Source organism: Stegastes partitus, unplaced genomic scaffold (assembly GCF_000690725.1).
Source record: "Stegastes partitus isolate 25-593 unplaced genomic scaffold, Stegastes_partitus-1.0.2 Scaffold622, whole genome shotgun sequence".
Classification (NCBI taxonomy): domain Eukaryota; kingdom Metazoa; phylum Chordata; class Actinopteri; family Pomacentridae; genus Stegastes; species Stegastes partitus.
In genome coordinates this window covers 62,513-86,548 of record NW_007578353.1, presented here as the reverse complement: position 1 = coordinate 86,548, position 24,036 = coordinate 62,513, and the positions used below count along the sequence as shown (strand labels likewise).

The window sequence follows — 24,036 nt, the reverse complement described above, 5'->3', positions numbered from 1 at the left end:
ATTAAATTCAGTTTTATTAGTATTGCGGCAATTCACAACATACATTATCTTTACAAACTTTACAGCTTTTAAACAGACAATCCAACGTTCCTTTAGGTTTTCTTTGAATAAGCACTTTGCGACAATGGGAAGGAGCAAGAAAAAGCTTCCCCTTGGTCAGTTGCTTCAGATTTGACATAGGGGTTATCAATGAAAATTAGAGTTTCTGTGACAGCTCAGACAGTTTAAAGGATAGTGGTGCTTAATTTCAATTTCATTTCTCGGTGCCAAAACCTTGCTTGTCACAAAACTGCAAAATTAAGCTTTGGTGTGGTCCTGTGTGTATGGTGTGTACCTGGCCCGAACCACCACAGTGAATGTATAGTCCTGACAGTGAAGCATAAAGGTGACGATATGGGGCTGTAGGATTGCAAAAGATGTGGGGGGGGATGACATTTATAGACGGCACCATAAATATCTGTGGATATACCAAAATACTAGCCGACTAAATCTGCAGTCTGCAGAAGCTTGGCAGAAGAGGAGTATTCAAATATAGCAATCCAACGCATACTGCCAAAATCACACAAGAGTTTCAAAACAAGGAAAAAGTTAAAACTTTGACCCAACCAAGTATGTCGCCTGACTTGAATCCAATAGAACACCTTTGGAAAATTGAAAGGTGGAGCAACACAACCCCACCAGCAAAGTGTAGCCAAAAAAATGTACCTGCAGAATGACAGAAGATCTCTCCAGAATTAGTGGAACACTGGTCATCCGTGCTGAAGAGCATTGTGTCCATCATCAACAGTACTGGTAAACATATGAGGCAAATAAAAATACAATAAATTTGAAGATCAGAAATGAAAGAACTGTACAGACTTTGGTGGCATTGTCTACTGTGAGGCCTGTATTTTTAATACAGTAAGCATGAATGTTTCTCTTTGTAGTTTAGGTAAATAAAAGTTCCTACCACATTGTGAGAAGTTACTGTATTAATGGTGGCAAAAATAAAGTAGCACTGTACTGAAGACTGCAAACTGCTGAGTGTAAACATTTCTGTCTCATCTAGAAACATCATATAAATGTCACACAAACCGCAACTGAATGTCTGATTAGCTGTTTGTCTTCACCTTTCAAACAAACACACCTGTCATATATAGAGAAAGCGTGAACACATCACTCAGCCTCCGGGCATGCATGCGTTCCTCAGTTTTCCTCAGTGCGTGAGTGGGAGGCCTGTGTCTGTCTGTGTCTTTTTGCTTTGATACAAGTTTCACATGGAAGCCTGCTAATGCAGCATGAAAGTGGATTTACACTCAACTGAGGGGGAGTGCGTTTGAAAGGCACATGCGAGCGCTTTCTTCTATATAGATCGAAATACAATTCTTTACATGTTTATTTAAACATTCTCTACTCATATTTTTTTCTCTTTACTGTAGATGCACAGAAGACTGTAAGAGATGTTTTGATGTTGTCTTACCTAAGCTTTGTACTACCAGATGTTCCCACAGAAGCACTGATGCATTAAAGCTGCTAACAACTGATCAAATGAATCTCGGCAGTGTATTCAAAGCAGTTATTTTTATCCGGCATCAGCCCCCGGGTTGCTGAAGGCGTGTGCTGACCAGCTATGTGGAGTGTTCCACATTTTTTACATGAGTCTGCACCTCGGAAGTTCACATGCTTTGGAAAACGTGCCTGGTACCAATGCGATGGTGAGGTAGTCCTCAGTCTCTGAAGACTTCAGGCCGATGGCATTAACCTCTGGTTGGAGACTGCTTTTAGTACACTGTGTACCACTGGTGAGCAAAGCATGAGACCCTCTGCAGTTTGCATATCTGCCATGTGCAGGTGTGGATGCCGCAATATTATACATACTGCAGAAGATCTACTGTTCCCTGGACAGATCTAACAGTATGGTGCAGATCATATTTTTCGATTTCTCAAGTACCTTCAACACTATCATGCCCAGACTGCTGACAGATATGCTGGAGGGCATGCAGGTGGATGCCCCCATGTTTACAGGGATCAAAGACTTTCTAATGTGCAGACTACAGTTAGTGAGGCAACATAGAGGCCCCCTGGGTGACTGAGCTATTTACCTTCCTTTTATCCATCAACACATATGGTGTGTTTTTGACAATTGGTATGTTTTTAAGGTATGTTTTTGACAATTGGTATTGCCAAGAAAATGGCTTGATATTGCCCCACCTATCACCACCACTGCCTTTTTGTGGCGTTTGTCTACCAACACAATGTCTGGTTAGTTAACCACCACCATCTTGTCAGTCTGGATCTGGAAGTCCCACAGGATCTTAGCTCGATCATTCTCCACCACTTTGGGAGGTGCCTTCCACTTCGACTTTGGGACTTCCAGCCCATAGTCAGTACAAATGTTCCTGTACACAATGCATCCTGTACATCGCCTTGGTATATGTCAATAGTCAATCCAGGCCGTGCACAGGTTGGTCTGTCTGGTCTTACAGTCTTGGGTGACTGCTCTGCCTACCAGTAGCTGGTGCTTGGCTCCTCTGGAATTGCTACCAATTCCCTTCTGGGTACCATTCATGTATTGGGCCATGTGTCTATTCATCTTAGCCGCTATGATGCCTGATAGGAGCTTCCATGTTGTACAGAGGCAGGTTATTGGACCATTAGTTTGATGGGGGTCCTTTATAATCAGCCTCAGCTCTGGGTGGATCTATGTTCATGTTCTGACCCTGCCACTGAGAGTACACCGGATGGTTTCGTGGAGAATACCCTGTTTCAGGGATCTACAACTCCGGTCCTCGTGAGCTACTGTCCTACAGGTTTTAGATGTTTCTGTTCTGCAACACACCTGGCTCAAATGAATGGATCTCCAACAGTTTGTTGTCAAGTTCTACACGAGTCTGTTAATGATCCATGAATGTGAGTTAGGTGTGTTGCAGTACGGAAACATCTAAAACCTGCAGGACAGTAGCTCACAAGGACCGGAGTTGGAGATCCCTGCCCCGTTCATTCTCCTGGCTCCCGGGAAGCCCTTTCTTCCCCACAACTTTCTGAAGCTCTGAGATTTAACTTCTCTCTGCACCTCTTTGACCATGGCCTCTCGCCTCCTCCTCCATGAGGGACATTGCTCTTTGTTATTTATTCTGTTCATCCTATAGCTGAGCATCTCTTGGCTCATTATTGCTGTGGCGTACATCAGCTGGTTGGTCTCTGTGATGGTTGTAGTAGGGATAGTTTGTAGCGCTGCATTCATCTTCCAGCAGACTTTCAGAGGGTACTCAGCTGTGGTAGTCGGCTCCAGGGGTGCCAACTTTCCATCCTGTTCATTATCTTCATTCTCAGGTCAGCAGCCCTTGTGTTAAGGGTCTCTGTGCTTATTGGAGCTTGGTATCCAATCTCTGTCAGTGGGGAGGACGGATGTGCCTCCCCACTGACCTGTCATCCTGACTCCCCCTTGTCGTAGCATCGCGGTTGTACCTCGTCAATCTCTAGTTGTGAAAGCACTTGCTGTTGTCTCTGCTGAATATTGACATAAGAAATGGTAATGAACAATAGCGCAACGGTTGCGTTTTGTGGGGGACTTTGAATCTTTTGCTCCTCAGTATTGATACTCTTATTTAATGAATCCAGGTGTTTGTTTTTTTCAATTGAACTGGATTAGCCGATTAGATCTTTTTTCTTCCACTATACCAGCAACCAAAAATCTGCTTTCCTTTCTTTTGATCGTTCACTTGAAGGCACAGATTTTTATATTCTCACCGTGAATGTCAATACAGACACATGATCACTTGCTGGTACTAATTCTGTTAATTTGTCCAAATTGTTACATTTCCAGTCCCTGTGGAGACCAACCAAATGAGCTTCTTCTTTTTTCATTTACTTGGAAGGTGCATGGAGAAATTAATGTCTTAAAGAGAAAAAATAATCCAACACCTATTATAGTACTAGCAGTGACTGTGAGAATAATGTATTTCTCAACACAAAGAGGCAAGAGAGACCATTTAAATAAGTTGAATTAACAAAAGACAATCAGTTACACTATATCTTACGGGGCTGTTAAGTTATAAATGTGACTGGTCTCAAACCCTAACAGGCAGCTAAAACATTTGTTTAATGATTGTGTTTTAGTCTGAATGTGCCTCTGTAATGTGGTGCACTGCAAAATTACTAAAATATGCTATAAAAGGGTTTCATACAGACTGGTGTACCCAACTTTTTCATTTAGCTGCAGCAGCATATAATTTAGGTACACCCTCAATTCTTAGCCACACCGAATAATAAGTGTCCCAGTGGGCGTCTGTCTGTATTGTCATAAACACGATGCTGTTACACAGTGATCTGTCCGAGGTGATATTTGTTTAGTCTGACAGTAACAAATGAAAAAGAGAAACCTGTGTAATAAGCTGTCCACCCCTTTCCTACAAGAGGGCAGTACAAAGGGGCTGAGACTCTCCATGGATGGCGGGTCCACAGCCAGCAGCAGGGACGAGTGGTGACTTTATTACTGACCGGTCAACAGCGCATGCATAATCACACAGAGATACTAACCTATACCTCCCAAATGAAGCAGTCTGCTGACCCCTCACCAAAGTGATTTGATGCCTCATATGATTTTACTCGAGCATGGTATCGGCATCAACAGTGTTTGCCGTTTCGAATGAGATGTGATGTCACTATGTGATTGCAGGAAACAGCCAGAACTCTGAAGTTTGGTAAACACCATTACCAAAATGGAATAACTAATAAAGTGCACGAAGAATATTAAAACATCCATAAACAAATCAGCCTTGTAATTCAGTGCAGTCTCTGATAAAACATGCAGGAAACATTAGTGCAGTTAAACGAAGCAGGTAACGGGAGCCTCACAGTGCTCAGTCGAGTGTAGCGGGGGAATAAGTCAAAGCGACTTGCAGCAGACTATCACAGATTTGTAACAGAACAAAAAAAAAAAGACATTTTTAAGAAATACCAACAATCGCCTCACCTGTTATCAGAGCCAATCTGTACTGCCCAACCTGCAAAATATGGTGTAGTGGTCCATCCTCTGGGGGACGCTTTTTAAACGTTTTACAAGACACTCTTTTTGTGTTATACATCAAAGGAAACACTTCAGTCAGTGCCAACTGTCCAGTTTCTTTCCAGACAAATGTTCTGCTTTCTCTACATATCTACACCGCTCATTATGTGATTTGTCATTCAGAAGATAGGTTTTGACCTTTCCCCATTAGTTTGTTATTGCTCCAGCTTGATCTTGTGGCTAGAATGGAAAATATTTTTTCTACACTGTTGTGGGATCTAGTTCAAAGGTGCAACTGATTTGACTTTGATTTTGAAAAGAGATGAGTTTTTGTTGAGAAGTTCATTGTGCGCGACATTGTTGGAGAATTCAGATGTGTTAGGACGATGATGTCATCTGTTCTGCTCACGTGATGCACATCCTTGTGAGCAGCAATAACAGTTTGTCATCTACAGGTGATTCAGGACAAGCTTTGACAAATCTTTCTTTTTTCGTCTTTGCTTTCTTGTCTTTTCTCAGGATTCATTAGTTTCTGCTTTTTTTAAAACTGTTAGACAGATGTTTCTTTGCAGATGAATAAGCACATCCAAATCTAAAGTTTCAACCTATTTCTATTTTTTTTGTTTTTAATTTCCTTTTCTGTTGTTTGTCCAGTGGCGACACTAATGATGAAAAGCAGAAATTTAATCTAAATCAGACAGCAGCTGCAAATCATGCTTGGCATTTTATTTATCTGTGCTTAGTGTTATTACTTTTGCTGTTGACTCATTTGTTTCTGCGATGTTTAATAGAAGACAGAGTCTTCATATACTGATGTGTCAAACTGTTTAACTAATGGGTGGTTGTTAATTCTCACAGACTGTCTGTGAACGTCTTTCCACCCACTAAGCTACAACATAATGACCACCCTGTGTATTTTTAGCAGAACCTTTGAGCCGCCAGCCACTCCAGTAAGTTGGAGCTTTCATGGATCAGACTTGTTATTGCAAATCCACCCTGTTGCTGATCGATGGTTTGTCCTCTCTCAGTCCAGACTAGCTGGTTTTTGTGGATTCACACGCTTCCACAGATTTCTCCTCTCTTTCTGTGATCTGGTGCAGATCAGCAACAATTTTCTTTGAATCGATGTTGGATTTAGTGATGAAACAAAGACATTTCTTGCAATGTTTTTTTAAATATCCCAATACTGACATCTATCACATTGTAACTTATGCCACTAAAATGCCAGATATCTGCTGCCTGGTAGCTTCTTCGTTTGGTTCAGTAAAGTTTGTCGGTGAAAATCCCCCAATAATGACTAAATCTAGCCTTAGAACTTCTTTAGTTGTTGTTTTCTAAAATCGTTCAGGAGCTGTTTCACCACCACCCACAACCTTTATAAAATATTTACTGACTGGATCAGCACCTCCACTCCCTTCAGAGTAATACCCCACTTAGCATGTATTCATTGTTAATGTATTTTACAGGATGAGTAAAAGCTGTGAAAGTCAGTACATGATTACAATATCATCTTAATCCATTCAGTACTTGTTTTGATGTTTCACTGGTTGATGGACTAATTAACAGCACCTTCTCCAGAGCCAGCTTTCTAGTATAGCTAAAAAAGTGACACAATATGTGATTTGTCAATTACAGAAAAGATAGTTCTCATTTTCCTTGACTAATCTACAAGAAAAGTCTGTCATTGAAAAATGTATTTAAAAGACACAGAGTTTGTTGACATGAAGGCTCCACATGCTCACAACAAAATGAGGACGACCAGGAGAGAAACACTTTAGTTGCCAAAATGGAGGCAATGTATATCGCAGGGCTCCACAATTGGTGGAATATTAATCACAATGATGACTTGGACTTCCCACGATTAAATGAACACGATTGACTGCAATATGGACGTTTAAAATGCATTGCTCATATAAAACTCTGCTCATGGAAAACAGCCCATATAAGTAAAATCACTTGCTTTTAACTGCTTTTGAGTCAATCAGATGTTACGCTTTCTTTGACTTGTTGTACAGTAATCTTTGGTCTCATGCCTGTCTGCTTGCTACACTGCAGTAACTGAGTGGAGACTAGGGGCTTAATCATGATCAAGCAGATGTTCAGCAAGTGAGGAGTTTTGGGTACTATTTATTTAATTTTTGTCTCTTGGGGAAGCTTTGACTTTAGGTGATGAAGAACTATTGTACATTAGCGGTAGTGTAGTACAGCATTGATGTGATAGCAGTACAGCTAATTAAATATGAAGTAAAATGAAAATAAAAATAAGAGTATCTGAAAATCAGGGTGTCCTGAGCTCAGGCTCACAGGATTGTCCATTGTGGCTGCTACCTCTCTGCTGCTCTGTACCTCAGTAGTTACGCCGTCTGCAAGCCATCATGAAAGAGTTTGCTCAGTGACCCATAAACTCAGCAGATCTAACTTGTTCACATATACCTGTAATATTGTATTTTTAGAAGGCTCAGCGATTGTCTCACTAATTTTTCAAACTGCAAAAAACATTATCTTGCACTCAGTGTGTGCGGTCAGGATTCCATCGTTGTCTGCACCCTGCCTCACAGTGTTGCGTACGCTCAAAGAGTCTGCTGCCTGATGACTTGCAATTCTACAATTCTACAATTTCCTTTAGCCCTGTCACACTTGAACTTGTTCTATGGCATTTATCTAGATTGTTTTCTCCTGACCAGATCCTTGGCTGTGTTGTATCTGCTCTCAGATGTACGTCACTTTAGATAAAAGCATCTGCTAAATTAAATTGTACAATTGTAGAACTCATGGCTTGCAGGCAGCATAACGACTGAGGTACTGTAAGCCTGAGCTCAGAAGAGAAACCCTGATTTTCAGATACTCTTCAGTTTCAGATTGTCTTACAATAGAAGTGTAGCAAAAGTCATGTGTGAAAAGACAGCCAATGGGGAAGCCTCGACTCGAATGCGTACATTTTTCAACTACAAATACCTACGAGTTAGCAGAGCTGTGTGATGTAAGGTTCCAGATGTTGCTGAAGTTGTAACTAACACTAAAGAATGTCTGAAAACCAATATGGATAATTCTTTAGGATAAGGGTCTTAATGGGCATTAAAGTGAAAGACAGCTAAAGATATAGAAAACCGAGAACAAAAGCTTCCTGCAGGAGAAGAAGAGACAAATAGATAAATTTAAATCTATATACAGAGGAGAGCGTTGTAGCATCACATGATGCTCTTACTTCTACTTCTATTGCTACTGTACATGTTCAGCTATAGTAATCCTTACCAGTGAGAAATTTGTGAATGACAGGTTCCCTGCTATCACATATAGAACATTTCATGTGTAATGGTACAATATTATTAGTCTCCTTGCTTACCAATAAATCGACTTCAGCCCTGAAATAACCAAGTCAGGCAATCCCTACTCTGTTCATTCCTTAGTCCTTGTTTCCACTTCACCTTTCTTGTCCTGGTTCTGTAAGTTAAACTTGGTATGGAGTCATATATTCTATCACTGCACTCAGTCATAGCAGCGTTTTGCTGCGCTCTGATTTACTGCGTCACCTGTCTGCGCAGACACAAAACAGGAGGATCAATCAGAACGTTTCTCGTTGAAACTCAACCAAATCCTGCAGCAACAGTTGTTAGTCATGGCTCTAAAACTCGTCCTCTGTGCTTTTTTCAGTTCCCCTCACAGACTGATGACTTTCATAACTCCTCTTACTCCACGGTTCATCCGTGACATTTTGTAATGTGAAAGGAGAAATGAAAGTGGTGCTAAAAAGATTCTACGGTTTCGCTTCAGGCAGTGAAGTAGCCCACGCTTGTTCCTTCAATCTGAACATCATCAGGTTTTTATTGAACATAAAGTAATTGGTTTTTAGAATAAACCCTGTCAGATCAGTTCAGTGGGCAGATGATATGTTACGAACTTGACAAATGACACATGGCCTCAATAAATCTACTGCTGTGGGAGGTTTGAGTCGAGGTTTCTATATGTCAGATCAAACCGAAAGGAATTCCCACCTTTAGATGTGAGTCTTACAAACAGCTTTACAAGGTCTGGATCAGTGCGTGCTCTCCTGTTAAGTTTCTCTCCTCCGTTCATTAGACTCTGAATCTGATTCAGAAGATAAATCTCAGCTGTGCAAAAACATTCACTTGTCTTTTGTTTTGATTTGTGCAGTTCATCTGTTTTAGTCAAAAGTAATGTTCCCTGTGTGTCACAGCTATAAGGATGAAGAAAGTTGAATTGTTCAATCGTCTGAGCGACATGACATAATCATTAGAACCCATAGTCAGTCACATTGTCTTTATTTGATCTCTTTATCACAGTGTCAGGACTGAGTGTCAGTAATGGCTTTTCTTTCTTCCAGAGACTTTAACGTATCAGTTTTGGAATAGCAATGTCTTTCATTTATATTTCTATGACGTTAAATATTGTGGGAGGGTTAGGGTAAGTACAATGAGAAGACGCGGGTGTTAAAATCAATCACAGATATTTGTTCTATTCCCCATGATGGAAATGAGACAAACTAAATAAAAAGTAATGCTTCAAAGCCAGAACTATCATGAAAAATTGTATAGTTGTCAATGAATAAAGACTAAACAATAATGTTCAAAGTGGATAAAGGTTGATGAAATAGAGAAAATTTTTTGTGTGTTTTTCGGTACCCTTCAGTATCTGTGAAAGCATTGCTGATTATAAAACAAAAAAAAAAATCCTCTGCTGCCTAAAATATCTTTTGTTTAGAAGGAGACTTAGCTGCGTGTCTGCTGTTGTACTACCAATTACGATGTTATTTAACATAATCACTACTTGAAAGAAATAGACCAATAAACTAAACTCCAGTTATCTACAAATTACCATGATTACCAATTAGATGAGAGGCATTAAAATAGCTCAAACTGACGACAACATGCAGGCAGCAGCCCAAATTTAAGCTAATGTAACATAATGTAACTCAGGAGATGGAGTGGATGTTGAGGTTCATTCAAGTCTGATATCTTTCATGTCAGTACCAGAAAGAATGGGTCAGTTCCAGGATTAACATTGGCTCTGCATCTAAATTGTCCTCTAAATATCCAGAGAAAGAATATGAATGTAACAGCGTCCTTCATGTTAATCCACACAACAAACAGCATTTTAGTGAACGAGAGAGTGAATCGTCTTTGTATCAGCTGCTGGTCTTCAGTGGAGAGGACTGGTAGCTGGAGTGATGATGGTAATGCCCGTTAAACAGGACAGAGAGACAGAGATAGAGTGGTTCTGGTTAACAGCCAGAATTTGAAAATGATAACTTGAACTAGGTTTACCAGAGAGAATCCATTTGTTGTATCACTGTAGAGCGCAGGGGACATGGACACTGAGCCTTTTGGACTGTCCTCGCAAAACAGGAAAATAACACCTACAACAAAAGTGTGTACTGAATACAAAGATACAGCCTGGAACTGCTTAAAAGACTAAAAAAAAGAAAAAGAAACAGAAAATAGCCAATATGGCACTAAAATGCTGGTGACAAAAACTCAACTAAAATGTATTTTGTTATTGTTCACTACAACAAGCAAAAATCAGTTGAGCAACACTTCACTACTGCTGAGTGAATGTAGTAATTACATTTACTATACGTACAGCTATCCATCTATCCATCCATTATCTATACACCTCTTAATCCTCACTAGGGTCGCGGGGGACACCCTGGACAGGTCACCAGTCTATCACAGGGCTGCACTTAGAGACAGACAACCAAGCACACTCACTTTCACAGACAATTTAGAATCATCAATTAACCTCAACATAGTTTTGGACTTGTGGGAGGAAGCCGGAGAACCCGGAGAGAACCCACGCTGCATGGGGAGAACATGCAAACTCCACCCAGAAAGATCCCGGATGTCTTCACCGGGACGCAAACCGGCGACCTTCTTGCTGCGAGGTGATGGTGCTAACCACCGAGCCACCCTGCAGCCCACGTACAAATATATAAAAATGTTATTTTTAAAACCCCATGTATTGTATGATGCAGAATAAACTTAAAAAGGAAAACAGGAACATTAAAATGACAACAACAACATTCTTGTGGGCTTGTTTCTGGTTTCTATGCCCGTATATGACTGCATACCACTTAAACAACCCATGGACTGTATATAAATGATGAACAAGTTCTCCAGATCTAGAACGTGAAATCAACCTACATTTAGCTCTGTATTCTTTTAAACAGCCAGTAGGGGGTGACTCCTCTGGTTGCAAAAGGAAGGCTGATAATATAGAAGTCTTTGAAAAAACAACATGGCTTTCCCCTTGGTCTGTTCTGATCTTCAAAACAGCAGTCCCCAAACCAATGGGGTACGCCATGGTCACTATGTCCTTGTTCTATATCCAGTCCTGTATTCTGTAGTCCACTGTGCTAGCGGCTTTTTTATGCTGATACATGAAGTGTTCAGGCTCTCTGACAATCTGAGGTGAAGCAGGTGATGGGGATGTTTTTATACTGAGAAGCCACATGTTTTATGCATGAAGGGAACATAAGAGCAGTGATGATCCACAGCTCCATGTAGGTGATGCTGGAGCACTTACAAGAAAGCTTGAGTAATGCTCTGACAGTGTAATTCCCATCATGACTGCACATAGGATGAAATGTATGCATCAACCTAGCAATCAGGACATCACCTAGCTGTGTTGATAAAGGATGATTTTCAGAAAGAGAAGAACTTGCTGATCCGTTGCCTTCTGAGATTTCATATGGAGGCATTTTTCTCAACGCTATTAAAGGCCCCTTCTTTATTTTCAAGGAATATCTTCTCTTCATTTCTTGCACTGAATAATTCAACATTCAGGCTAAATGAGGACTTTTAATACAACTTGAGTTAAGAAGCTCAGTATCAGGAAACAGTAACTTGGGTTCTGTAGTGAAAGACCACCTGTTCTATCAGTTTGGAAGTCATGTAATGTTCCATTCATGCATTCAGGTGCAGTATCGACTGTCAGTCACCTGTGTTTTGGTTATGGTCCAAGCCCATCCTGCGTTCACTGTAATTATGTTCATGTGATAGAAGAAACTAGACTTGAAGTGTAAGGACATGAATGGAGATGCTTTTACGTATAATATACGACCTGTGCAGAAAGCTGGATTGATTTAACATTGGAGCATACCGGCATTGACAGAATCAGACACCAGTGTCAAAAATGTCCTTATTGTGCTCTGGACATGTACCTGGGTGAGACATCACACTGTGTCCATTCAGACTTTAGTTTTGCATTCTCTTTGTTTTGAGTGTAAGGTGTGGGTCAGCCTTTCATTGTACAGCTACAACAATGAATCGATCAGTTGATAAAATTAAATAATTTTGATAATCGGTTAATCAAACTGTATTATTTCTAAATTATCTGATTGCAGCTTCTTTAACATCTGACTGTAAACTGTACGTATTTGGATCGTGAACAAAACAAGAGATTTAACAACGCACATCCACAACTTTATGATCAAGCAAATAATCGATCAATTAAGACAATAATCGACAGATTGTTTGACAATGAAAAACGTATTCATTTGCAGCTCTGTTGAGCAGTTGTTGTCTTTTTTAGAGCTCTTTAAAGTATGTTTTATCCCTACAATCTTTAAGAATCTGACAAGGAACTCCTCACTGTCCCCTGCCTTCACTCTAAGTCAGCTGGGATAGACTCCAGCTCCCTGCGACCCTAGTGAGGATTAAGCGGTGTATAGATGATGGATGGATGGACGTTTGTTATTATCTTCAAAAGTACAGTTGAAAGTACAGTAATGGTGGTTGGCCGATGTGGCTCTGTTTCAAACTTGTTGCTGTTGCAGTCGGAGCCTGAGTTTCAGTCTGTCTGATGGTCTTCTACATTCTCTTAAGCAGCTGTAGTGACACTCAGAAAGCTGCAAAAACTGTCCGCCTGTGCTTTAATCTCCGGACTCACAGCCCGGTGCTCTGCTGCTGTGTAAATAATTTAGTGAAATTTTAAAGCCTCAATTAATTCGAGCAGCAGGGAGGGAGGAAGTCTCCTGCTGATCGATTCATTAGTAATAATGGCTGACATTTGTGTTGCCAGACAAAATGGAGGAGATCCTATAGAATCCAGAGAGCAGCAGAGGGAGGGATGCAGTCAGACTCACTCTGTCAGTTATACAAGTTCAGAGGGCTACACAGGCTGATGGTTCAGTTGGAACCTGACCAGAATCCTTTGCAAAGATACAGACAGTTGTTTATGAGAGACATGGACTTCTATCAGGACAAATAATAATTAAAAAAAAAAAAGCAAATGAGCATGAATGTCCTTGAATCCACTAAGAAATCATAGGAAAAAAACACTTCAGAACTGGCCTGACAGTCATAAGGTGTTTTTCATTTTCTTCAATATGACAGTAATCCACTGACAGTACATCCAGTCATACAATCTGTACATCCATGTACATTACTTCTAGTAGCTAATTTTGGATGCTTTTAGTGGCACCAATTTGACTCAGTGTAAGCAAATGCAGACTAAAAACAGGGGTTCAGAATAGAACAGCATCCCCTACCTGTAGCTGACATTACAAAAGCCCATTCATGAGCTTACAGGGTGGAGATTCCTTAACAGTTGGCTTGTACTGTATGTTAGTGTTGTTGGTGCATGTTTCCATCAGATCAGCAAAAAACTTCATTTTCATGCAAAAGCAAAACTTGACACATTTCACAAATGCAGGGAAGGAGAGAGGGATCTTCAAGCTAAGAATCACTTCAACATACAAAGATGTGACTTTGAACAGGATCAGAAGTATAGGAGGAGCTCTAGATACTCTGAGAAGTAGGAGCATTCTTAGTTGCAATTATTACTGGGGAGAGGGACGAAAAATTACTCTCATACGCTCCACACTAATTTGAATTCACTGATGAGGGCAGAGATATTAAAAGTCACCCTTCCACCCTTGGAGAAATAAATCCTTTTTGAAAGGGCCTTTTATTTATATATATATATATATATGAGAATATAAAACATAAAGCGGACTGAAAACTGCATACTCGCTGCCCAGACATAATACTTCAAAATGTAAGAAATGTATGAATGTAATAGAATCACATATCAAATGCAGGCATTATGCATTTACAGCTCACTATATTAACATGCATTAATAATACATGCATACCCACATAAACATTATTTGTGTTCAAAAACAATATATGTATGTATTTGCATAGTTTTGAATAAATATGAGTCAACATTTTTAACTCCCTGCGCCCACACTTCCACCTCCACAGGCCTGAGCAAAAAAAAAAAAAATGTTAACAGTATATAAAATGTATAAATATAACACTGACGGAGGATTGGGTGATTGTTAGCATAGTGTACAGTGCCGGGTGGAGGAGTCATTGATCCGGTCTCGGTGGGTGTCGAAATGGGGGGTCAGAACCTCCAGCCGGCTGACGGGAGGCTCAGCGCTGCCAAGGAGGGAGTGACATTTAGACATACAGAGCATCAACCCACCCCCTTTTTAAAGTAATGACTCCAGTGATAACCTCTCCATTTTTTCATGTCAGCAAATATCATGTGCAGTCTACTGGCAGGCTGGATATGGCAAAAACAGCAAAAGAGCCTCAATGACTTCAATGGCAATGCAGCTTTTGCCTTTTGCTGCATTCTGTAGATCCCTTCATATTGTTTTCAGCTTTCTGTTTCTTATCTGCACTCGGCAGCCATAACTGAAGGGTTGTTAAAGTATTTTGAGAAAAGAACACCCGAATGACTTCTTTAAGCATTTACTACACCTCAAGGTGCATCTCCAATATGTACTAAATGTTTAGTACAGACATGGCTGCATGCATAGCTACTATGTATTCAGCTTATTATTATGCAATAGCTTTGAGCTGACTGAATTTCAGCTACAACACATACAAAGTACTATCAGGTATGCTTTATTTTCCGAATGGCAGCCTACGTAGTGACCAGTTTACTCCACCACTGGTGAATCTTATAGGACCCAGTATCTTCAACACTGTAAGAGCAATGTATTGTTTTTTTCTCCCATCCGCTGCCCCCTATATGGCTCTTCACCATGTGTTTTCTTTATTGCAGATGCACTCATCATGTCACCATGGGGTAGCCTACCAGGCACAAATTGTGTTTTTTTTTTTTTCCTCATTTGAAATGTTTTTGTCTTTATTCTACAGTCCATTATGCTAGACTTCTTGGTACCCAAAATGATACAACTCACATGGCACTGCATTACATTGGCTTCATTTATAGGCACTTCAACAAGTTTCTTGTTTGCGTGGGTACTGTACAGGGCTCTCTCACATTTACCTTTTCTGAAAGGCTGCCCATTAGGGCACTGATGCAGTTTTTTTTTTGGTCCTCAAGAGCATCAGTGAGGCAGAGGTGTTTTGTGTGTATTCACAGCTTGATATCTTGTTCCTCTGTGCCAAAGTGCTGCATTTTTATTTTTTATTTTTTTGATGTCAAAAACTATCACAAATATAACACTCAACACTCGTTGGTACATTTTGACTCAATCCCACATATGGCATACTGATGCACCAAATGCTCAATAGAGGACCAAATGTGGATTGATCTCTCTGCCTACATGACAGGGTCTCAAGATTTTGTTAAATTCTTGCACCATTAAAAATAAAGAAATAAGATGTAAAAAATAACATTAATTGTTGCAAACTGTTTTTATAGATTCTATATCTTCACTGATAAGAGCGACAGACAGTGATGTCAGACAGCATTGAGAGACAGACTAACTCATTGTTGGGTAGCTCAGGGCTCTTATACACTGACAGAGAGCATATTGATAATGGCAGGCCTCAGGGAAGTGCATGGTGATGCTACAAGTTCAACACATTTCCACTCAACAGGACATAATAACATTTCTCATGATAAAATAGAGCTGTGTGCATCCACAGACAATTCCAGCTCAGACAGAAACCAATTAGATGAATTGAAAACAGTAATCAGGCTGACATTGAAAAACAATCTGTGCTGCTTATTGAGCCACTGGCTTCTCCATTAGTCGGCCTTCAGCCAAGTCACAATTATTAAATAATTACCAATTACCATGGCTGAAAGCTGAGACTGACAGATTTCACCTAGTTTCACTGATGATTTTAATCATTTTGGATACAACCACTTGTGTTTCCATTTTCAAATAAGTTAAATCATTTCTTTCAATTTAAAGTTTTATGAAATTGACATTTTTGGGGTGAGTAGGGAATTTTCATGGTGATCTTTGTAAAAGTGCTCGTGCTGTGTCGGGGTGCCAGTACAATGCACATTCCCAGTTATGTTTTTGTAATGTTTCACCAAGGTAACTAGTCAAACCATTGTATTGCCACATCTCAAGTGGAGAGTGTGACTTTGTTTTTTCTTTTACAGGGCTTTGACTGCAATGTTCAATCTAAAAACCATCTGACTGAACAGCTCACTCTAAATCAAACTGCACTATATTCACGTGTCAGTATTTCTAGCCCTGCATTTATTCTATGAGTTGCAATGGCTTTCAGCTTATTAAATGTAGAGCTGAATAGATAGCAAAACATGACATTCATGTTGAGCAAATCTTCCTCCTGCATGCCCCACCTGGGCAGCTAAATAAACCTGAGCCTCATTATACAATTATTGCTTAATCTAGCCATAAACTCCAGCATCTGTCTCCTTGTTTCAGGTGTCATAATTTCAAACAGTCAGCTTTATAGTTTTTGGCCTTCCAGCGTGGCCTTCTTCAGCAGGAGCTGTTTAATGTCTTTTTGTTCTCTGCAGTTCAGAGCCGTTTGTGTTGAGTGATGCAGAGAGGCAGATTAGCTGCTGTTAGCGGGCTCCTCTGGTGGCAGCTGCATCTGTCACCCCCACTTCATGCACTTAACGTTTGCCCATTTCCATTTATCACCATAAAGAGGACCTTCTCTGTGGCGTCTCTCAGGCCCCTCCCACATGCTGATTTCAAATCCAGCTGCTAATTTCTTTGACAACAACACATTCATTTTCAACGTTCTTCCTTCTTTTTATGTCCTTGTTGAGACTCTTTAGTTTCAAGTGATTTTTGTTCTGCATCGTTACTCTTGCAGTTGCACGATAATTTCTGTCCATCTGCTGTTGGTTCACGCTCCACAGGTTTATGGCTCTCATGAGGCAGCGACACCAAACCCTCAGAACACACTGACGCTGCTCACATGATTTGCTCAGGATGTGTTGTTGTGTTGTGAGCGACAGGACAACCTTTAACCTCTCTAGCATCCTTCTTTTTTTAAAGCAATTATAGCCTGTGTGGCTGTTGACCAATGTGCTTTGTTTCTGTTTTTTCCACTAAGCTGCTTTACTAATATATATGAAAACACTGTGTTTGGAGTAATCTTTTTTTTTTTCCTTCTTCTTTCCTTCTTAAATAATCCCTCTGGTGAAAGTCAATTTTTTTTTATCTTGTTAACTTGTCGATGATGGTTTTTATGGGGTAAAACATGCATTATGAGCAAAATATTTCCTTTTTCCAACTGCAATGTACTGATAACAGTCTCAAATCCTCCAACTTCCAGGGTTTCATACATAACAAACCCCAGGAACGAACCCTGTCAACCTGCAGGGTGGGACTTTCTGCGTCATTGTTTATCTGCAGAATTGGTTTCCGGTTCCAACATATCGATTACTCCAGTTTTAGAACTTAACATTGTGTAGTGTCGAGCAGTTTTACAGTGTTTGAGCAGAGCTATAGGTGAGCTCGTGTGCTTGAATAGCAGTGAATGGAAAGGGGAATCACCAGTGTACAGTTACATTTACGCCATTTAAAGGGCAGGACAGGGTTGTTATCAAGGAAACATTTCTAAATATGTACCTCAAATATACAGATGAGTTTTTAGGGGTTTAATCAATGACTGGAAAATCTGTTTTGTTTGACACGTCTCATAATTTTTTGTCAGTGAACATTTTATGCACTACAGGTTTGCGTTAAGTTACATACTAAACCATGATTGGCTCCAAAACTACTTTCAGTTCCTCAAAATGTTTGAACCTGTACTTTGATAGACAGAGATTTAAGGTGGGCAAAAGTTGCTTTTCTATCTCTCAGTAAACAAATGTGGATGTGTTGATCTTCTGACGGTATGCTCACTTTTGGTCCGTCTGATCTTCCTTGGATACAACTGATCCACTTTCCACAAAGTGTTTTAGAGCGCCGTGCACTTCCCTTTTTCAAAGCTTCAATCTCACCATGAACTGACATTGAGAAAGCTCCTCTTTTCTCAGAATGACAATCTGACTTCTGACACTTTCATTTACTTCTGATGCCATGTTTCCCACTATCACAGTGCTACTTAGGCCCCTTTCAGACATGCACCCAGTTTATCTGATGACAAATGAACATGATTGCTTTATGCACCCTGGTCACGTTTCAGAAAAAGTCGCACTGGCATTCTTACTAGTTCTGACCTTGTACCATTTCTGTTTTACTTTCAACACAGCACAAGTCTGAACTGCACCGTTACAAAAAACAGACAGATACACACAAGCAATTGTACTTTCAGTTGTTTAAAGTGAGTTCAGGAAGCCCTTTTCCACAATTCAGCAACAGCATTTGTTCAAAACAAACAAACAAGAAAGCCATTACAGTGATTATTACAGCTTGCTTGCCAAAATCAAAATATACTTATTTTGCTTATGTTGCTCTACAATTTCAAATCTATTGTACTACAAAATGAAATGTGAATTTTACTGTGGTGAAAACAGACACTAACAGCTTAAACTAATGATATTCACTAATATTGAATGTAATCCAAGTCGCCACAAAATGTTAACAAGGTCTGAAGTTTGCTGCCTCCAGCTGTTTAAAACTATTCTCTCTGATTTATTTATTTAATTAGTTAGTTAGTTAGTTATTTTCAGACAACAATATAATACATATGTGCATCTCCAAAGAAAGAGAGTTAAAAACAGTGGGATATATAAAATGATTCTGAAGAGAACATGAAGCAGCTCAGTCTGAGCCAGGATCCTACGTATGAAGCTGTGAGGAACATTGATGTCTGAATGATTAGAACGTCGCCTCTTTAATGGATTGATGAAGCCAGAAATGTTCCATGTCCCATGAATAAAAAGGGCTTCAGTGACAGATGTTGTGCTGGAAGCATTAAGCACAGCCATATTTCTAATAGGTGAACAATGGTGGCTGAAGAATCCCCTGAGTCGATCAAATCTCCCTAAGTGTTATTTGAACGGTGCTTCAATGGAAGGATACAGCCCTAAGGAAATCTGGCCTTTGTGCAAAGGCGTTGACATGCTCACTGCCACTAATTGGCTTCAGTTTGAAGGTCAGTCTGTTGACCTAAAAATAGTGCAATGTGGTGTCAGACTTTTGGACCCCACTGACTCTACAAGCGGCTGCGGCGACAGCCTCCTTCTGTCTCATGAGACGATGGGATGCACCATGTCCAGTCACTCGCACACTTCTTGGCGTGGCTAAACAAGCCGATGTAGGAGTGGCAGTCTTTTTGGCATGAAGAACAGATGTGTACGGAGGCTTCTTGATCTTGTTAGGAAGACTTGCGTTTCCCTCTTTTGCGTGAGATGGGTGACATCTCGACTTGTTTCGTACCACTCACAACAGCAGCTTTCCAGGAATCTCTTGACTCAGCAGTGGTCTCCCAGGACTTGATGCTGATCCCTGATGTTTTCATGTCACGCTTGCAAGCGTCTTTAAAGCGGAGCCTTGGGCGACCTCGAGGTCTAGAGCCTTCTGACAACTTGCCGTACAGTAGATCTTTAGGTATTTTGCCGTCGCCCATGCGGCGTACATGACCGAGCCAGCGTACATACATATACACATGTAACCCAAGGAAACACAAAATGCTGTTTTTAAATGATGCTTTCCTTGTCCTATGTGAAATAGTAATTGCCCCACTAGCTACATTTCTACCAACTTCATTTGGGAGTTGGGTTTAATTTCACCAGCCACACCCACATATGATTACTTCCAGGCTTGTTGAATCTAAACATTACTTACATAGAACCTGTCTGGCATTGTGAAGTAGGCTAAAGGCTCTCTAAAAACAGCACACAATGCCATATTCTAAAGAGATTCAAGAACAGATGCAAAACAAAGTCCTTGACATTTGTCAGCTTGGAAATAGTTAAAAAGCCATTTCTAAGGCTCTGGGATTCCAGAGAACCAGTGAGAGTCAGTATCCACAGAAGAAGAAAACATGGAACAGTAGTAAACCTTCTCAGGAGTGGCCGACTTCTCCAAGAAGGCATCAACATCTCATCCAGGTGTTTACAAAAGAACTCAGACGAACATCAAAAGAACTGCAGACCTCATTTGCCTCAGTTAAGGTCAATGTACATGATTCCACAATAAGGAAGGCACTGGGTGAAAATGGCATCCATGGGAGAGTCACAGTGCCCAAACCACTCCTGACCAAAAAGAACATAAAAGCTTGTCTGGCATTTCCAAAAATATCTGGCTGAGTCCCAAGACCTTTGGGAACACATCCTGTCAACTGATATGTCAAAGGTTGAAATTTTTGGACTGCACATTACATCCAAAATAAAGCTAAATAAAGCTTCCACAAGAAGAACATGATACCAACAGTGAAACATGGTGGCGTTAGTGGAATGGTTTGGAGCTGCTTTGCCTCCTCCTGGAGAATATCCACACATCAGTTCATGACCTAAAGCTCAAGCGCAAATGGGTCATGCAACATGACAAAGACCCAAAGCACACAAGCAAGTCTTTCTCTAAATGGCAAAAAAAAGGGTTTGGAGTGGCCGAGTTAAAGTCCAGACTTGAATCCCGTTGAGATGCTGTGGCAAGACCTTAAACGGGCAGGTCACGCTCGAAAATCGTCTAATGTGGCCGAACTAAAACTATTCTGCTGACGAGAGTGGACCAGAATTTCTCTATGGCAATAAAAAGGCTGAATACAAGCAGGAACAAACATTTGACTGCAGTTGGTGCTGCCAAGTGTGAAAGAGGATTTTCTTTTTTTTTTCAATAAATCATCATTTAAGAATGTTTTGTGGACTACAGCTGTCTAATATGAAATAAATATGAACGTTAAATTGGATGATCTGGAACATCTAAATGTAAGAAATATACAGAAGTAGAAGACATCAGCACTGTGTGTGTCTCTGTTTGTAGGTGCTCATACTGATGACAAGCAACACTTGACAAGCCTTGATGTTTTTTGAAAAATTCTCCGACCCTGTCATCTGGTGTATTGTGTTGTCACTCAGGTCTTTGCACCTCTTTGTCGTGAGAATCATCTGTGCACTGAGCATGGCGTGAATCCCAGATCTTGACATGTGCTGCTGTATCACCACAGCGCTGTGTCAGTGCTCGACAATGGTCTGATGTTCAGGGTTGTTAGTATTTCTTAAAGCCAATCACAATCATCTTGAGAGGTGCTGAGCCCAGGATGCGGTGACTGCACCTCTGCAAAATAGCAATGGGGGATTGTTTTGATAGAACAATTATATGCAGGGAGGCCAGCACTGTGATTACAATGGATAAGTCCTCAAAAGTTGTTTATCAGTTGGGGACAATTCAGTGATTCCTGAAGAAGTGGAAGTTATTGCCACTGATGTTGTGTACTTTTTTTATTTTATGTGACTAGATTTTGAAATTTAGAAAAAACTTCCTCTGCAAAATAATGTAGAATTTGAACTGATTGAATCCATCAGGAAAACAAATTGATATTGATATTGAATTTCCCTTCTGGGATAAATAAAGTATTTTTCATTCAAAAGAAATCTTTGGAGCAAAGAAGCTAAATGTGTAGAATGTTTGCTGAACTTAATGTTTGCACACATTTGTCTTCTCAAACTGCCTTCAGCTGCTGCTCTCTGAGCTCTCTCGACCTCAATTAGATGAATCATTTCCTCAGTGATGCTCTGCTGTTCAGAGTTTCAGTGAGACCAACATGAAGAGGTGAAGCAGCCAACTGAGAGACTTGTTAATGTCACACTGAACTGCTGCTGCTGCTTCAGTCTGAACCATGTCATTATTCGTCAGAGTAAGTGACGGTCTCTTTGAAACTAAGAGCTACTGCCAAAAATGTGAATGAAACAGAGAGTTCACATGAGACCCTGTGAATCACCATGTGAGTGTCCTGTGTAGTCTCTGGATGTTTTGGTGAATTATCTATTTAGCAGCTACCCTGTGGTTCAGGAAGAGTTTAGAACCCTTTTTGTAGTACATTTGTTAAGCTTTGGTTTGTCTTTGGTCTCTTGTCTTTTATGGACATGAAAATGTTGACACTCATGTATGAGATGTATGTAGCCGTATGATTTATGTCAGTTATTCAACCAGTGTTGTAAGTGCTTATTCTTTCTTTGCTTTGCAGGGCTTTTTAAAGAGCGAGCGTGTTTCCCGGATGGTTCAGAGCGGTGGATGCTCTGCCAATGACTTCCGCGAGGTTTTCAAGAAGAACATCGAGCGACGCGTCCGCAGCCTCCCTGAGATCGATGGTCTGAGCAAAGAGACCGTGCTGAGCTCCTGGATCGCCAAATATGACGCCATCTACAGGGGGGACGAGGACATGCGACGTCAGCCACAGCGAGCGCACCTGAGTGCCGTGTCAGAACTCATCCTCAGTAAGGAGCAGCTGTACGACATGTTCCAGCAAATTCTCAGCATCCGCAAGTTTGAGCACCAGCTGTTGTACAATGGCTGTCAGGTGAGCTACTAGAGATCAACAGGTACAAAAACACGTGGATACACAAACTTACTTTGCTGAACAAGCTCCTTGATAAATTCGGTAAGCAAATGCTGCAGTGCCTTCAGCTGTAGTGTTTTCTGTATCTACCAGATGCTGCTGTGGAGATAGTTTGTTTTAAAAGGAATGGGAAACTCCCGACCTTTCTCTACAATCTAAACATTTATTTCATTTCAGATGGGCTGATTTTGCTTCTACTGTTGCTATTTTTATTTCTTTCATTAAGAGTTGACACCTTAAGTTTAGGTTTTTGAGACGGTTATGGACAAACAAATCTAAGCGCTTTTTAACAACTCTGGACTAGTTTGGAAGACTATTTCAAGTAGAGGTGGCGTTACAAGCACTTTCTATGTTTCTGTGGTGTATTAGTCATCTATTCAATCTCTGTGTTTTGTTGCTGGTCCAACGTGTTGCATACAGTTCAGAATAGAGTGCTTAACAAATTTATTAGACCACCACCCAACGTAAGGATTATGCCACAGGTGTCCTAAATTAACAGCACTGGTAATTACCAAAATCATTTTTTATGCGTCTGTAATGGTTAGTACACCAACATGTAGAAGCTCTTTAACCGAAATTATATTTTTAATGCTAAAATTATTATTGTTATCCATGAATTTTCAAATTTACTGTTTTACAAAAGGGCTACAAGGTGGCTCGGTGGTTAGCACCGTCGCCTCGCAGCTAGAAGATTATGTATTGATTAAGATGACAAATTCTGGTTATTTACTTGTATTCCTGAACAGAAAAAAAAAGAAAAAATTTTGAATGTTATGCTTGATTCATCTCTGACCTCTCAGAGAAGCCCAGTGACCCGGCTCAAATTTGGGTATAAAAGGGGGAATTCAGTTTGAATTTCCTCATTCCTGTTCAAAATGGTAAAACGTCGAGAGCTGAGTGCACATTAAAGCACTTTATAATGCTGGATGGTCCATATATATATGTGTGTGTATATCAGTGGCAGGCTGTGCATTTTACTCCGAGGCCTTCAGTGGCATCCTACCTGAATCAAACCACCTCTTAACATCGTCATTATAACGCCACGGCTATAGAAACCATCAGTATTATACAGAAAGGCAGCATAGCAGGATGTTGCACCGCAGACAGGTATCTCATGTAGCCAGAATGAATGCATCACTAAAGTAAGACACTCAGTTAAAACAGTTCAACAAGTCTCCTTTCACTGCAGCCACAGCTGCACCACATACGTCACATCAGGGTTCTCACCACGATATTTCCATAATAAAACACGGCGTGTCTTGGCTCGCGATGTGGCCTTTCAAGCTGTGTGTTTAGAAAATTTGACATATTTTCTAATAAAACGTGTGCAAACCGTCACCTTTGCTAACACCCCCCGCTACGCTGTCAGAAATTTCTGCTTAG

The 24,036-nt window shown here is 40.5% G+C and overlaps 1 protein-coding gene across 1 annotated transcript in view; it reads left to right on the top strand.

Annotated features, from left to right (window-relative positions):
* The window catches only part of LOC103363007 (calcium-dependent secretion activator 2-like), a gene marked incomplete at its 3' end in the record, with an annotated part of 161,414 nt that overhangs the window by 75,889 nt on the left and 61,489 nt on the right, over positions 1-24,036 (top strand). The window contains exon 3 of the mRNA XM_008289577.1: positions 22,282-22,614. Within this exon, the coding sequence (XP_008287799.1) occupies positions 22,282-22,614 (333 nt within the window). The remainder of the gene's footprint in view (positions 1-22,281; positions 22,615-24,036) is intronic.